Genomic DNA, 16,117 nt, shown 5'->3' with positions numbered 1-16,117 from the left:
TATTTGTGTTATCAAAAAAAAGATCTTATTGAGAGATGTCCACCATTTTCTATTCAATCCACTGTTTTCTACCTGATGAATAAAATTCCTTATTGGGGTCAGGTAACAGTCAAGTGAGCAGAAGGAATAACTCACCATGAAACTTCCTCTGCAGTTCCTGTTGCATCTGCTGGGTATTTCCATTTTCAGGACGCATGAATCCTATCAGCCTCTGCTGCACTTTGGCAGTTGTACTGAAACAAATTCCAGAATGTGTATTTGTGTTTTCAACAGCTTTACTGAGATATAATTTATACACCATACAATTCAACCACTTAAAGTACACAATTTAGTTTTTCAAAATATATTCATAGGGTTGTGCAACTATCACCACAATCTAATTTTAGAATGTTTTCACCCACTCTCTATTAGCAGTCAATCCCCATCTCTCCCACACCTACCCTAAGTAACTGCTAGTCTTTCTGTCTCTTTAAGTTTGCCTATTCTGAATATTTCATATAAATGAGCTGGGATTCATTGTTAATACTCTTTTCCTCTGCAGAATAGTGAAATAATCACTGGCGAATCAATGATGATTTAAAACTGAAGCATTTTAATCGCTTGGATGCTTAAAGTTTCAATTACTTGGTTATCCTGATGTCCATTTTATTCAGAAAGGCTGGATAAATGGTTGCTTCTTTTTATCTGCCAAATTTAAAAGTAATGAATTGTTTTCTAGCATCCTTCAAAGATGAGCAGTATTTTGGTTTCAAGTTACATAATAAAACCCACGTTTTTCCATGTGCAGTTTTATGAGTTTTGACAGATGCGTAGTGTCCTGTAACTACCACCACAACCAAGATACAGAACAGTCCCACCATGCCCCAAAATTCTCTTGTGCTATCCGAATTATTTTCTCACCCATAAGCCTGGCCACCACTGATCTCTTCTTTACCCCTATACATTGTTGTTGTTGTTGTTGTTGTTTTTTAAGATTTTATTTATTTATTTGACAGAGAGAGAGTAAGACAGCACAAGCAGGGGGGTGGCAGAGGGAAAGGAAGAAGCAGGCTCACCATTGAGCAGGGAGCCCAACTTAGGGCTCAATCCCAGGACCCCGAGATCACGACCTGAACCTGAGGCAGATGCTTAACCAACTGAGCCACCCAGTTACCCCTACTCCTATAAGTTCTGCCTTTTCTAGTAGGTCATATAAATCAATTCTGGCTTCTTTTCTATAGCAAAATGCATTTGAGATTCATCCATGTTGTTGCATATATCAGCCCTCTGGAGAATGTCAGTCTTGCTGTTTGTTTCAGCAGGTAATCTATCTAGTGAAATCTGGTATTCACATCATAAGTGCTAACTGTCATGAAAAAGGGAAAATAAAAGAGCTCTTAGAATTAAAATTACAATGGCCAGAAAAAAAATGTATCAATGAAAGCGAACAGATGCTATTTTTTTAAAGATTTATTTATTTATTTGAGAGGGAGAGAGAGAATCAAGAGCACAAAAGCAGGGAAAGGGAGAAGCAGACTCCCCGCTGAGCAGAGGGCCTGATGCAGGACTCAACCCCAGGACTGAATAGATTTGGGGCACCTGGGTGGCACAGTTGGTTAAGTGCCAGACTCCTGGTTTCGGCTCAGGCCATGATCTCAGGGTTGTGAGACTGAGCCTAGCATCAGGCTCTGTGCTCACTGCAGAATCTGCTTAAGACTCTCTCCCCCCTCCTTCTGCCTCCCCCAAAGTAAATAAATAAATCCTAATATATATATATATATATACACACACACACACACACACATATATATTTAATGATTGAAAACATCAACTCTAGGAATTCCATAATCTATAGACCCATAACAACAAAAGAAAGGAAAAAAGGAAATTATGGAAGAAAAGAGAAGAAACTGAAGCTAGATCCAGGAGAGTTAACAGGATTTTCCCGAGAAGGGAAATGATCAGATAGTACAAAAAATAAAAAAATAACAGAAGAAAATTCACCAAGGCTTAAGTCTAGTTCTAAGTACTTGTTGAGATAGTTCTCAACACTCACTGAAGAAAGACATCTGAAGACACGTCGAAATTCCTAAATTTTCAGTAATAAAGACAAAGAGCATAAAAAACTTCAAAGTAAAAAAATAAATAAATTAAAATAAATAAATAAATGAAAAACTTCAAAGTAAACACAAGCCATTTACAGAGAAAAGAGAATCAGAAAGGCAATGTATTTTTCCTCTGCAATATTAAAGTTTAGGAAGAAAATGGAACAAACTATGAATGAAGATCTGAGAGAAAATAACTATGACCTTACAATCCCATACCCATTAGGCAATAAAAAGGGGTGAAGTATTGATTTATGCTATAACATGGACCTCAAATATGAACCTCAAAATAAGGTTAAGCAAAAAAAGCTAGATTCTAAAGACCACAAATTTTATGATTACATTTGTATGAACTGTCAAGAACAGGCAAATCTATAGAGATAGATTAATACGTGTTTGGGGCTAAGGGGTGGAAATGGTTGCAAACAGACAAAAGAAATGTCTTTGGGTTGAAGAAAATGTTCCAAAAATGGACTGTGATGATGGTTGAATAATTCTATATATTTACTAAAATTTGCAGAACGAAACACTTAAAATTTAAGTGAATCTTGTGGCATATAAATTACATTTTAAGAAGCTATTAACAAATAGTGAGATTAATGTTGCAGGCATGAAGAGTTGGTTGAAATGAGAAAATCTGTTAATAAAGGAAAAAAATACCATCTCTGCAAAATGCAGACATTTGACAAACTCTAATGCTCACTGTATATGAAAATTCAATAAAACAGAAACGGATGAATATTTTCTTAGCATGATAAACTGTATCTATGTAGGCCTGATCTTTAATGGGGAGAGACTACAAGCTTTCCCACTAAAGTCAGGAATAAGACCCAGATTCCCACTGTATCTCCACTACTATTTAACACTATGTTGGAGATACTAGCCTATACAGGTAGGAGAAAGCAACTAGAGCTAGAAAGAAAAGGTAAAATTATCTCTACTTGCAGATGACAGGACTACATATTTGAAAAATTCAAAACACTCAATGAAAAAACTACTAACTAAAGAGAAATTAGTGAAGTAGTAGGGTATAAAATCAACAGACAATTGCAGTTATAACCGTAAAATTCAATAAACTGCTAAGAAACTATTAACAGAAGAATATTAAAAAAAAAAAAAAGAAAAAAATAACTTACAACTAAAATTCCATATAATTTCGAAGAAGGATACTGGTGGAGGGCAGGGGAAAAAGGAGCAATAGCAGCTTCTGTCCAATTACTAATGCTGGCAGAGATGTGTATTTTTCAGAATTTAAAACTAACTACTAGAGAAAGAAAATCACGTATAAAACTTCTAAATCTGTGTTCGGGGTAGGGAAAGGTCCGATCAATCCAGTAAAATAAGGGGATGGGGAAGGAAAAAAACAAAACAAAACACACAACAAAAGCACAAATTCAGGATGGTGAGAATAAGATCAAACATTAAACTAACCCCAAAAATGGGAAGAGGTTAAACTGTCTTATTAAAAGATAAAGACTCTTAAACTGGGTTAACAAAAGAAGGGAGAAATCAGTTTATACATTAAGATATACTTTAGAGTGTTCTAAAGGCTCAAAATAAAGAAAATTGGTATAACTTTCTCAGGAGACAACTAAATACTACATATCAACATTTTAATTCTACTTCTCAAGAAATTCATCTGAAGATTACTGAACAAGTACACAAACATGTATAAACTTGTTTATAACATGAAAAAACAAACACTGCAATTATTAGTAGTTATACCATTATATGTTTGCATATAAATAATGGAAAAACATGCAGCCAATATAAAAATTTATTCCACTGATTTGGAATGTTCTAGAAGATATAGTGAGTATATACAATGTTTCATGAAAGTGCACCTATTTAGATTCCATTTGCAGTTCATTTTTTAAAATTTTTTCTGAATTTTATTAATTTTTTTTTTAAATGGAGAAGACCTAAGGTTATAGCAGCAGGAGAAAGATACAACGTTGAATACGATGTCACAGAACAGTCTCTCTGTCCCACTGAGTGACAGCTGCCACTGGCACAGTCCCAGGGCAAGGATGCAATCAATGGTTTTCTTTCAGCACCAGCTACCAAATCCTGGCCCCACTGTCAGGGGAGGACCTGTGAAAGTGCTATATTCGCAGTTTTAAATAAACACATATTTATATATACATATTAAGTTTATACTGTTATACTTAACAAGTTTTCTGGGCAGTAAAGTGAAATCTTTACAAAAAGCCCATATTATTTCTGGAATAAAAACAAAATTATCCTAAACATATGTCCACACAAAAACTTTTATAGGTATGTTCACATCAGCATTTTTCATAGCAACCAAAAAGCTAACATAAACCAAATGAGCATCACCTGATGAACTGAAAAATGAAACAAAGTGCTGATAATATTAAGACACGAGAACCTTGGATATATGCTAAAAGAAAGAAGCCAACAACAAAAGGCCACATTTCCATTTACATAAAACATCCAGAATATGGCAGATCCATAGAGACAGATAGAGTAGTGGTTGCTAGGGACTGGAAAGGAAATGGTGAGTGCTATGGACCGTTTGTGTCCCACCGTATTCCAATGTTGAAGTCCCAGTTCCGAGAGTGATGGTATTAGGAGGTGGAGCCTTTGGGAGGTAATTAGGTTTAGATGGGGTGATGAGAGTGAAGTCCCGACAATGAGATAACGGACTTACAACAAGACACCAGAGAGCTTGTCACCTAGTTTTCTCTCTGCCATGTTAGAACACAGAAAGCAGCTGCCTATAAACAAGGAAGAGGGTCCTCACCAGAACCCAACCACGCTGGCACCCTGATCTCAGACTTCCAGCCTCCAGAACTGTGAGAAATAAATGTTTGTTGTTTAAGCCATTCTGTGGTATTATTGTTACTGTGGCCTGAACAGGGAGTGATGGCTAATGGGTAAAGGTTTTCTTTTTGGCATGATGAAAATGTTCTGGAATTAGATAGTGGTGATAATTGCATAACCTCATAAATATACTTAAAGCCACTGAACTAAATATTAAAAAGGATGAATTTTATAACATAAGTTATATCTTAGAGGAAAAAAGGGAAGAAACTGGCAAATAAATCTTGTTTATTCTTACTTTGGATTTCCTAATGGTCCTCCTGCAAATTGGGAGTTTCTGTCTAGAAATTCTTGCAAACCTTTCAGTTCTTGTAGCACTGACTCCAACAGCTGGGAGGGAACACTACTTTCAATCTGTAAGAAAAAAAGTATTTTCAAAAGCTTTAAAACAAAAAAAGTGTGTATGTAAAAAACATTTTATAACTGAATGTCAAGTTTCAATTTTTAAATATCCTATCTTTATAAACAGTAATTATTTATACTTGGTCACCAGAATAAAGGGCTAGATACCCATATCCCTCTTGTCTTGCTCTGGTTTGTTTTAGGTATAATTTAGAAACAGTAAAATAAACACATCTTAAGTGAACATCTTGATAGCTTTTTCTATTTTAATACAGTCACCACCCAGACCACAATATAGAATATTTCCAACACCCAAGAAGTTCCCTAATGCTCCTTTCTAGTCACTAGTCATTCTATCTCCCAGGTAACCACTTTTCTTGTCACCACAGGTTAGTTTTGCCTATTCTTGAACTTCATATAAATGGAATCATATACCATGTTAAATAAATATATTCTTCTTCTTAGAAATGTGAACTTTAAAAGAGTATTAGAATTGAAAAAATATTTGGTATCTTTCAGATTTAAAAAGAAAAACGCTAAAAATAAATTGCATTCTTATTTCACGTAAAAAAAAATTCTGCTACCTGAATTTATAATACAAAGTTTTACAGGATCTATTCTTTTTTTAAAAAATATTTTATTTATTTATTTGAGAGAAAGAGAGAGAGAGACAGTGAGCCGAGCAGGGGGATAGGGAGAAGCAAGCTCCCTGCTGATCAGGGAGCCTGAAGTGGGGCTCGATCCCAGGGTCCTGGGATCATGACCTGAGCCAAAGGCAGACCTTAACTGCTTGAACCACCCAGGCAACCCTACAGGATCTATTCTTAAAGCACTCTAGAAAGCATACAAATGCATGGAAATTACTGGGTTCGTGGAATTCGGGAGCATATACAACAAAATATTAAATAGTAGCTTTGAGTAATATTAAGTATTATTCTGTTTGACCCTCAGAACAACCTTAAGAGGGAGATGTCTTAATATTCTCATCTTACACTGAGGTATCAGACTGAAATATTAAGAAAATGACTCATCATTTATATAAGTGACAGAGGTGGGACTTCACCCAGGGCAAGGAGACTTTATTGGACACGTACGCAAACATGTACATAAAAGAATAATCATTGCATCTTGTTTGTAACACCAAGAAATGTGAAATAATCTATTTATACAATTAATACCGTAAACTGGTTACATATAACAATGGAATACATTATACAACACACTTACTGCAGTGATTTCTCTGTTGCCACTCTTGAATACTCTCTCCACAACTAAACTAGCATCCCAGATATTTCTGAAATAAAGAAAGTTTTAATAATTATGTTGTATAAAAAAATTACAATATGTAGTAAATTCCTTTCTGTGTATCAAAGTACAGAAATGATTTAACACTTTACAAAGTTATCCGAAAGAATGGAAAACAAGGAAATTTCTAAACCTGATATACCTAAGTTATTTCACATAATGAAATACTGCTGAAGAAAAATCAAAATGTTGGGCAATGAACTGTAAATAAGAAAGCTTATGACGCAAAAACAAATTTATAAAGGAGTGTTGCACTGTTCCACATTTTAAGCAAATGATTCAAATGAAATCATCCATCTCAAATCGAAGACAAATATATAGCAGACAGGATAATTAACTAGATGATATGGTAAACTAACTGCAAAAATGGCTGTAATTCTTTGTCCCTCCTTATACTTATCCCTTACAATATGATTTTGACGTGTCTCTCATAATGAGGAATATATTTCCCATTTTTGAATGGATCTTATTTTTGAATCTGGGTTGGCCTGGAGCTGTTTCCCTGGCCCAGTGAATGAGGTTAAAATGATGGTAAGCCAACTCTAAACCTAGGCATCAAGAAAGTTTGCAAATTTCTACCCTGTCTCATGGGACCTTGCCATCACCAAATGAATAATTCCTGGCTAACCTGCTGGAGGATGAGAGACCATGTGAAAAATTACCCAGTTGTCCCAGCAGAGAGACCATTCTAGACCAGCATACAAACATGACTGTAAAATGTGAGAATCCAGCCAAGATTGACAGAGCTCTCTTCAACCTCACAGCTGAATGCATATAAATGAGTGAGTCTAGCCAAGACCAGAACTGCCTAACTGACTTACAGATATACGTCACTGAGTAACAGGGTGGTTTGTAACACCATATGTTAATATGTGTGTGTATACATATATATAAAACACAGCAACAAATATATATGGTTAGATGGTAAAAAAAAAAAAAAAAAGCTAAACAATAGAAAACAATCTTATTCATGAACAAGTGAGGTAAAACTATAAGTAAAATTTAACAGGAATAAATGATGTCCCAAATTTAGAGTTAAAAATATTCAACTACACAAAATAGGACAAGGTGAGCAACAGTTGTTTATTTCATGCAAAACTTACCCCATGATTCGAGAAAAGTAAATGCAAATACCATTGTGTTTTCCAGAGTACACAATCTCTGGTGCAGCCATACAACTCAAACTTGCAGCCTGAGTTGCTGGGTTTCCTGAAACACACACTGGAGTTGACATGGCAGGAGGATGTACACCTTGTACACACATAAGAAAGACAAATCTTTAAATTTAACCTTAAACATTCAGCATCCTCAATAACCAAAACCTGTGTATCTAGGCCCAAAGGTAAGTATATTTATAAAAATACTGGAATAAATAGATACTGAATTTGGTTTTCCCTGATAAGAAGAGACTCAGATTGGATGGATGCTCCCAGGTAGGCTTTCAAGTGTCGGCATACAAGGTAAAGGGCAAGAAAGCTTGCAATCACTCCTCTTTGATGCTGGGAGTCATATAGAGCTAATTATACAGATTTTATGGCTGCTAATTAAATACTGTACCCAAATAAGGAGCTTTCCAGGTATACTAATAAAGATGTTCCTATTGGGGCGCCTGGGTGGCACAGCGGTTAAGCGTCTGCCTTCGGCTCAGGGCGTGATCCCGGCGTTACGGGATCGAGCCCCACATCAGGCTCTTCCGTTATGAGCCTGCTTATTCCTCTCCCACTCCCCCTGCTTATGTTCCCTCTCTCGCTGGCTGTCTCATTCTGTCGAATAAATAAATAAAATTAAAAAAAAAAAAATAAATAAAGATGTTCCTATGCAAAGGCATTCATGGCCAAATGTCAATACTTCCTTGGGTGTAACTTCTATTAAATTACATTATTTTCAAGAGACTAGAGCAAGTTAATATTTCTCTAAGTAAGCATTAAGGGTAACAGTTAGCTCTTCAAAAAGAACAGTAGCAATATAAAACAAAGAAAAGAGGTACCTTGAGATGGTGTTCCCAAAAATGATGGATTCGGGTATGGACTACTAGTAGGAATAGGAGAACCTAAAAAGGAAAGAATAAAAAGATTTACAAAATAACCTCCCAAATCTGATTAAATTAGAGAAGCTGTTTCTAAGCATGAGTGAGGAATGGCACCATCCATGAAATATTTAAGATTTAGGGACTCTACTCATTTCCCAAGAACTTTCTAACAATTCCCACTTTGGAAAACACTGAGCTGGGAGTTTACTTATCATTAAATCATTCACCTCCTTCCTTTTGGATAAATAACAAATGAGTTCTGTAAATATTGCTGGTTACATGTTATTTTGTTCTCTAACATACATAAGAACTCAATATTAATATATCATCGCTTTAAGAGTCAGACATCTGTAGTGTTATTCACCCAATAAAACAGTAGCAGTAAATAAAATATAAAGAAAAGCTTTGTTCACTAAAATATGCTATGCAGTTTCTAAAATTCAAACTATCAGAAACAGTCCTGTTTCAATATTTCATACTCACTAGAATAGACAGGAGACCCCAAGATGGGACCAACATTACTTGGAGCAGGGAGAGTGGTTGGAAATCTCATCTGTGCTTCACCGCCGTACCTGTTTTTATGACAACAGAGGCTGAGCTTAGTCAGTGACATTTTCCACCTTAAAAGCTGGAATTGTTCCAAGTCCTGCTCGCTCCCAGATAAATGCTTTAAACATTACAGACTTTAGCGTATTGTGTTAACAGTGCTTTTATCTATAAGCATAGATATAATACTTATTTAAAAAATGTTGACTCGAGGGGTGCGTAGGTGGCTCAGTCGGTTTGCGTCTGCCTTCAGCTCAGGTCATGATCCTGGGATCAAGCCCTTCACCAGGCTTCCCGCTCAGCGGAGAGTCGGCTTCATCCTCTCTCTCTGCCCCTCCCCCCTGTTCGTGCTCTCACTCTGTTCTCTCACCTCAAATAAATAATCTTTTAAAAAAATAAATAAAAAAGTTGACTTGAATCTCTACCATAAAGAATTATAAGGGACTCTAGCAATTTCTAAGAAGCACAGAATTTACTTAAGAGTATATGGCACTGTAATTTTCATACCAGATAATGGTTAGACAGCACTTGAAAAATTGTTTTAAACAAATCACATTTCAAATTCTTACCTTTAGCTAAGTATTTTCCAAATAAAAATACCTTTTTGATACCAAGTTTCCTTAAAGTGATTCAGAATTCCTCAACGCCAATGATACAAATAAAGCAGAATCAGTATAGTGTAAAAAAGTAAAAACAGATAGGGTAACTGGAGCAGAAAGAGGTGTAGAAAAAAGACTAGACAGAAGAAGTTGGAGAACAGAACCCAGAGCAAGGGTAACAATTCATACATTGTGGTAATCTAGCTACTTCTATTAGTATCATACTCTTTCCAGATTTTACCCTTTTGCAAAAAAAATGTTAGTATCTTGCCTATATAGCTCTTCGACTGTTTGGTAAGCCCTTGAACTATCACGTTGACCAATGCTGTCATTAAAAAAAGTGGCCAAGAACAAAAGAAAACTGACATATACCTGAAGAAAGCCCGAGTAGCCCATGCCGATACTTCTCTATCACAGGCAGCAGTGGAACAAGCAAGGATGAGGCAGGTTGCACAAGCCTGGTCTTCCTGTTTAAAAAAAAAAGAGTATTGTCCCTTATGTTAAACATAGACATTTATTTTTTTTTTTTTAAAGATTTCATTTATTTATTCGACAGAGATAGAGACAGCCAGCGAGAGAGGGAACACAAGCAGGGGGAGTGGGAGAGGAAGAAGCAGGCTCAGAGCGGAGGAGCCTGATGTGGGGCTCAATCCCATAACGCCGGGATCACGCCCTGAGCCGAAGGCAGACGCTTAACCACTATGCCACCCAGGCGCCCCAAACATAAGCATTTAAAAAGAAGTTTTGGTTACTGCTGTATCCAGTGTTCAAATTTGTGCTTAGCACAGAGCAGGTGCTCAATATATATTTGCTAAGTGAATGAACTCAGTTGGTATGAAAAAGCTGGTATCATAGGCTCATAGGTATGATAGGTATCATTAAAGGGTGCTCTTTTTTCTTTTTATCTAGATTCTATTTTACTTTATAGTTTATTCCCCTAATTTTTTTTCCTCATATCCCTTTTACCTTTTAGAAAATAACAACAATATACCTATTTATTAAGCACCTGTTATGTGCCAGGTACTATTTTAAGAGGTTAGCATATCTTAATCCCCATATCATACACCATCATAATGTCTGTTTTACACATGAAGCAACTGAAGTCCACTACCCTTGTGGTGCAGCTGGTGATTTGAATCCAGTGTCTCTGTATTTAACTTTGATCTGATATTCTTGATATTAAGCTGAGTTTTGCCTTGTCAATTTTAGCAATGGTTTTGAAATACTAATGGCCTTATCACTACTGCTCCAAATTTTTTCATCAGGTCATTGGCAAAAACTTAAAAAAAAAAAAGGATTTTTCCATAAATATTCTGTTTTAATAAAAATGCATTTATCATAAAACTTGAATGAGTCTCTTACTAGTATACTTTAATAAGAACTTATCAATAAAGACAAATAAAAATCTGAGCTTATTGTATAAGCCTTACTTATTAAAACTGTTCCCAAATATTAGTACACACATAATGACAAATGTAAAGAAAGACTGCTAAGATTACCTGTTAATTACAGTATTTTAATCCTAATTTACATAAAATTCAGCTATTATTCTCATTGTTTCATTGTTTAAAATATCATAATATCTTTTTAAAAGTACAAATAATTACCTGATGTAATTTAAAGAATCTTTCAATCTCTTCTCCATCTCCACCCACATTACTCACAAGTAGATGCCTTAGTTGATCTACAGGTCGAAGTTTATGAAACATAAGACTCCCCTAAGAAGTTAAAAAAAAGAACATAAATAACGGATTTATTAGGCATGGCTGGCATCAACTACCCTATTTTATTTAATAAAATCAATAGAACAAACAAAAAAATCCCTTCAAGAATACAAAGTAAACTGGCACATGCCCTCTGAATATGTTTTGTGACTTACACAGCAGTGTTTTCTTATTAAATTTTCTTAGGCATATATAGATCTAGTATAGGTTGGGAGTTGAAATGTAAATGTTCTTTTTGGCCAGTTTACTTTTTATGCATAAAACATACATTTATAAAATGTTGTATCTACAGAGCCAGAACTTTTTTAATTTATTTTTTGGTGGTGGTTAGTGTTTTCTTATTAAATTTAGAAGTTGTGATACGGGTTCAAGTATCAAGTATTTAGAATATGATAAAAGCTGTCCCTCAAACCAGAAGATTAAAGTTAGATTATCCATTAATTATGTTGGCACAAGTATAGCCATTTAGAAAAAAATGAAGCTCACTGTGGAAGGAGCCAAGATGCCCTTCAACAAATGAATGGATAAAAAAGATGTGGTACATATATACATTGGAATATTATTCAGCCATCAGAAACGATGAATACCCACCATTTGCATTGACATGGATGGAAGTAGAGGGGATTATGCTAAGTGAAGTAAGTCAAGCAGAGAAAGACAACTATCATATGGTTTCATTCATATGTGAAACATAAGCAATAGCACAGAGGACCATAGGGGAAGGGAGGGAAATCCAAAGGGGGGAAAAATCAGAGAGGGAGATGAACCATGAGACTATGGATGACAGGAAACAAACTGAGGGTTTCAGAGGGGAGAGGGGTGGGGGCAGGGGTAGCAGGGTGATGGGTATTAAGGTGGGTGCGTGATGTGATGAGCACTAGGTGTTATACGTAACTAACGAATCACTGAATACTACATTAAAAACTAATGATGTACTACACCGTGGCTAACTGAACATAATAAAAAAAAAATGAAGCTGGATCCTTAATCATATATCAGGATAAATCCAAACAGATCAGAGATTTAAAGGACAAAATAAAAGTATAATAGTACTAAAAGCAACTATGGGTGAATTTTTTTATAAACCCCAGAATGAGGAAGTTTTTTTTTAAACTACTTTTAGAGATCCCAAAAGATAACAGAAAATTTCAACTACTTATATGCTTATCTGTATGGGAAAAATCTCAATAAACAAAATAAAATGACATACCAGGAAAAACATGACACTAAAATTACAAAAAGTTTTCCTTTTTTTAAAGAGCTTCAATAAATCAAAAAGAAAGACAATTCAATAAAATAGAAATAGACAGTCCACAGAAAAATAAACACTTGGAAAGACTGTCCACCTCACTCTTAATAAAATGGCATATTATACTTGGACAGGATGTAAGGAAACAGGTACTCGATATTCATCGATAGTGAATGTACACACATATATATGAATACAGGGGAATCTGGCAACATCTATCAAAATTAGAAATGCACATATTCTGTCACCCAGCAGATGTAATTCTACACCTTTATTCATACACACAGAAAATGATATACACATAAGGTTATAGCATTATGAATAGCAAAAGATAATCCATTAATAGGGACCTAGTTAAATAGGGTACATCCATATAAAAGAAAACCTTTCAAATACAAAACAGAATGAGAACGTTCTTTATATGATGATATGGAAAGGTCTCTAAAATATATATTTGAGATATAAAAAACAAGGTATAAGACAGTGCATATAACACGCTACCATTTATTTATTTTATTGTTTGTATATCCACACCTCTGGAAGGATACACAGATGCTGATGACATGGGTATCTGTAGGGAAGGGACCTCAACTGGAAGGGAGATTTTATTCTGTATATTCCTTGTTATACCATTTGAATTTTAAATGCATCACCATTCTAAAAACAAATACTAAAAAATGTTTTTTAATAAGTTAAATGACAATTATAAAAAATAAACTTAGGTTATTTTTATGCTGCTGAGCACTGGTTTTAGACTGCTGAACACTGGAACTAGAAATGCTACTTTAGAAAAAGTGTAACACTTTATAAACAACAAGCTCTTTTTGTTGCATTTTGGTATTTACAAACTATGCCTTAAGAATATCTTTAAGAGTAAACATTCCTAAAGTACTTAAGTAAATGACTCTATTAAACAAATACTGCAGAATACGTAACATTAAACATTTCTTTTTTGTCTCCACCTCAACAGAATATGTACATACCTGTGCTGAGAGGAGAACAAATTTCTTTGGAGGCAACATGTGCTGCTGTACCACAACTGGTGAGTCAGTTATTGGAATATGATCCTTATTTAAGGGTGTAATTATTTTATCTACTTTTAATTCATCTATTGCAGAAAGAGCCCAGGAATGACCATCAACACGGGTTGTCATCTATGCAAAAGAAAGAAACTTTTTATACCTGTTATTAAAGTTACATAAAGCAAAATCTTCCAAAAGGCAAAAACGTATAGACCTAATTTCTAAGGAAATGCAGAATTTTACAAATTAATAACACATGAATGTGAATATTCCTAAGTTTCTATTTAATGCTCCACTGTCTATTCCTTTAATCAGGCCATCTTCTATGACAATAATCTTTCATACAAGAAGGCAAAGGCAAAATTTTCTAAGATAAGCTGTAAATAGTATTTATTAGAATTATAATTCTTTCAAAAACCAAAAACTATATTCTACCATATTTCCAGGATAGACTGAATAGGTTAATACTTATATTTTGCTGACATGTAGATTTTTGTTCTCAAGTTTTTGCTTTCTATTTTTTAAAGTGTTTTAATTTTCAAAAATATTTTATTATAAAAAGTTTCAAGCATCTAAAAATGTTTAAAGCACAGTAAATGTCCATATGCCCAATACCTAGATTCAATCATTGTTAGCACCATACTTGCTTTCTCTAATATATACATATTTTAACCGAACCATTTTAAAGTGATGGACATCTTACGTCATTGCTAAATACTTTGGCACATATCTTCTAAAAATAAGGATGTTCTCTTATATAACCATGATACTACAACATTTAAGAATATTAACAATAATCTAATGCCCAGCCAATATAGAATTTCCCCATTGTCCCAACATCCTTTATAGCTGTTTTAAGGAGATAACAAGTTGGTTTAAGTTCACACACTACATTTATATTTGGTAGTTGTTTTTCTTTAAAAAAAAAAAGTCCATATATGGGAATAATTCAAGTACTATACAATGAAATGATATGCTATATAGTATTTGTTTAAAAAAATTATTATTTATTGAGTCCCTCCTGTGTGCCAGGCAGTGTGCTGAGTGCTTTACACATATGAACTCATTAAATCCTACAACAAACCCACAGAGGTAGGTATTATTATAACTATAATAGACAAGGTAATTGAGGGCCAGAGACATATATTAAATCCTTTGAGCCAGAGCTTTAAGGAAATGGAGGCAGAATTCAAATCTGCACTCCCTAACACTGTGCCCCCATCAGGACAGGGTTCATATCTTACTCAGTTCTGAATCCTCAGTCTATCACAAATGAGACACACAGTTGGTGCTCAGTAAAGAACAAAGGAAAGAATCTGAGAAAACTGCCTCCTGCCTCCATACCTCCATACCTCCATACCACCTGCCCCTACCCCAGCTCCTTGGGCCATGTCAGAAACTTGGAAGAGCCTATTCAAACCACTCCCCCATCCCTAGGGATGGCTTCTACCTCCTCCCATCTATATACCTTTTTGGGCTCCCTGTAACAAGAAAGGCTCAAGTTTGAGAATAACCAGGAAGCAGTCGGCAGCAGTTGGAAACAAAACACCTTTAAAGAGAGGAATCCAAAGGGAGTCTCAGACATTCATACCCTAGTGGAGGCTGGTTTATCTGGTTTGATCAGCATCCTCATGGGGCATGTAGCATGGGCTATGCAAGGGCATTTAGGAGAAATAAATGGGGTAGAATAGGGGATACCAACAGTGGGGAGCAAAGATGGCCTTCCGTAGCCATACCCTTGGCGGTGCTGGCCTCTCCTTAGCTCCTTTTGTGCTGAGGGCTGAGATGAGCGGCCTGGGTGTGAGACTGGGCTAGGACAGGCCGGGGCTACACCCCTCATCCAGGATCTGTACATCAATTTCATGGAATTATGTGGTGGTATTTGCTTTTAAACACAATTACGTGCGTGTGTGGATGTTTGTATATACAGGGAAGAGAGATGAAAACAAAATGGGGAAAATGCTGGTAACTGTTTAATGTGGGGTTGAATTTACCGTTCCTCTGGTCTTCTGTATGCTTGAAAATATCTATAAGGGGCACCTCTAAATAAATAAAATCTTTAAAATAAATAAATAAATAAATTTAGGCAGAACTACAAATTAAAGACCTCATTAAGATAAAATTCTAAGGGGCGCCTGGGTGGCTAAGTCAGTTAAGTATCTGACTCTTGATTTTGGCTCAGGTCATGATCTCAGGGTGGTGAGACAGAGCCCCACACCAGGCTCCACACTCAGTGGGGAGTCTGCTTGAGATTCTCTTTCCCTCTCCCTCTGCCCCCTCCCACCCTGCGCACGCACGAGCACACACACACTCTCTCTCTCAAATAAATAAAATCTTTAAAAAAAGATACAGTTCTTTTTTTTTTTTTTT

At 35.4% G+C, this 16,117-nt stretch overlaps 1 protein-coding gene and 1 non-coding gene across 2 annotated transcripts in view; both read right to left on the bottom strand.

Annotated features, from left to right (window-relative positions):
• NUP155 (nucleoporin 155) overlaps positions 1-16,117 on the bottom strand; it is a 64,069-nt gene that overhangs the window by 27,794 nt on the left and 20,158 nt on the right. Inside the window, exons 13-21 of the mRNA XM_008692623.2 lie at positions 13,709-13,879; positions 11,360-11,470; positions 10,125-10,219; positions 9,091-9,179; positions 8,566-8,628; positions 7,682-7,829; positions 6,501-6,567; positions 5,170-5,285; positions 136-233 (exon numbers count right to left, since the gene is read on the bottom strand). Coding sequence (XP_008690845.1) covers positions 136-233; positions 5,170-5,285; positions 6,501-6,567; positions 7,682-7,829; positions 8,566-8,628; positions 9,091-9,179; positions 10,125-10,219; positions 11,360-11,470; positions 13,709-13,879 — 958 coding nt within the window. The remainder of the gene's footprint in view (positions 1-135; positions 234-5,169; positions 5,286-6,500; positions 6,568-7,681; positions 7,830-8,565; positions 8,629-9,090; positions 9,180-10,124; positions 10,220-11,359; positions 11,471-13,708; positions 13,880-16,117) is intronic.
• On the bottom strand, positions 4,066-4,193 carry LOC121102815. The gene has a single exon (XR_005834931.1). It is a non-coding gene; the product is annotated as a small nucleolar RNA SNORA30/SNORA37 family (small nucleolar RNA).

The sequence above is a fragment of the Ursus maritimus genome, unplaced genomic scaffold (assembly GCF_017311325.1).
Source record: "Ursus maritimus isolate PB19 unplaced genomic scaffold, ASM1731132v1 scaffold_15, whole genome shotgun sequence".
NCBI classification, from domain to species: Eukaryota; Metazoa; Chordata; class Mammalia; order Carnivora; family Ursidae; genus Ursus; species Ursus maritimus.
This window is presented reverse-complemented; position numbering and strand designations above follow the sequence as displayed.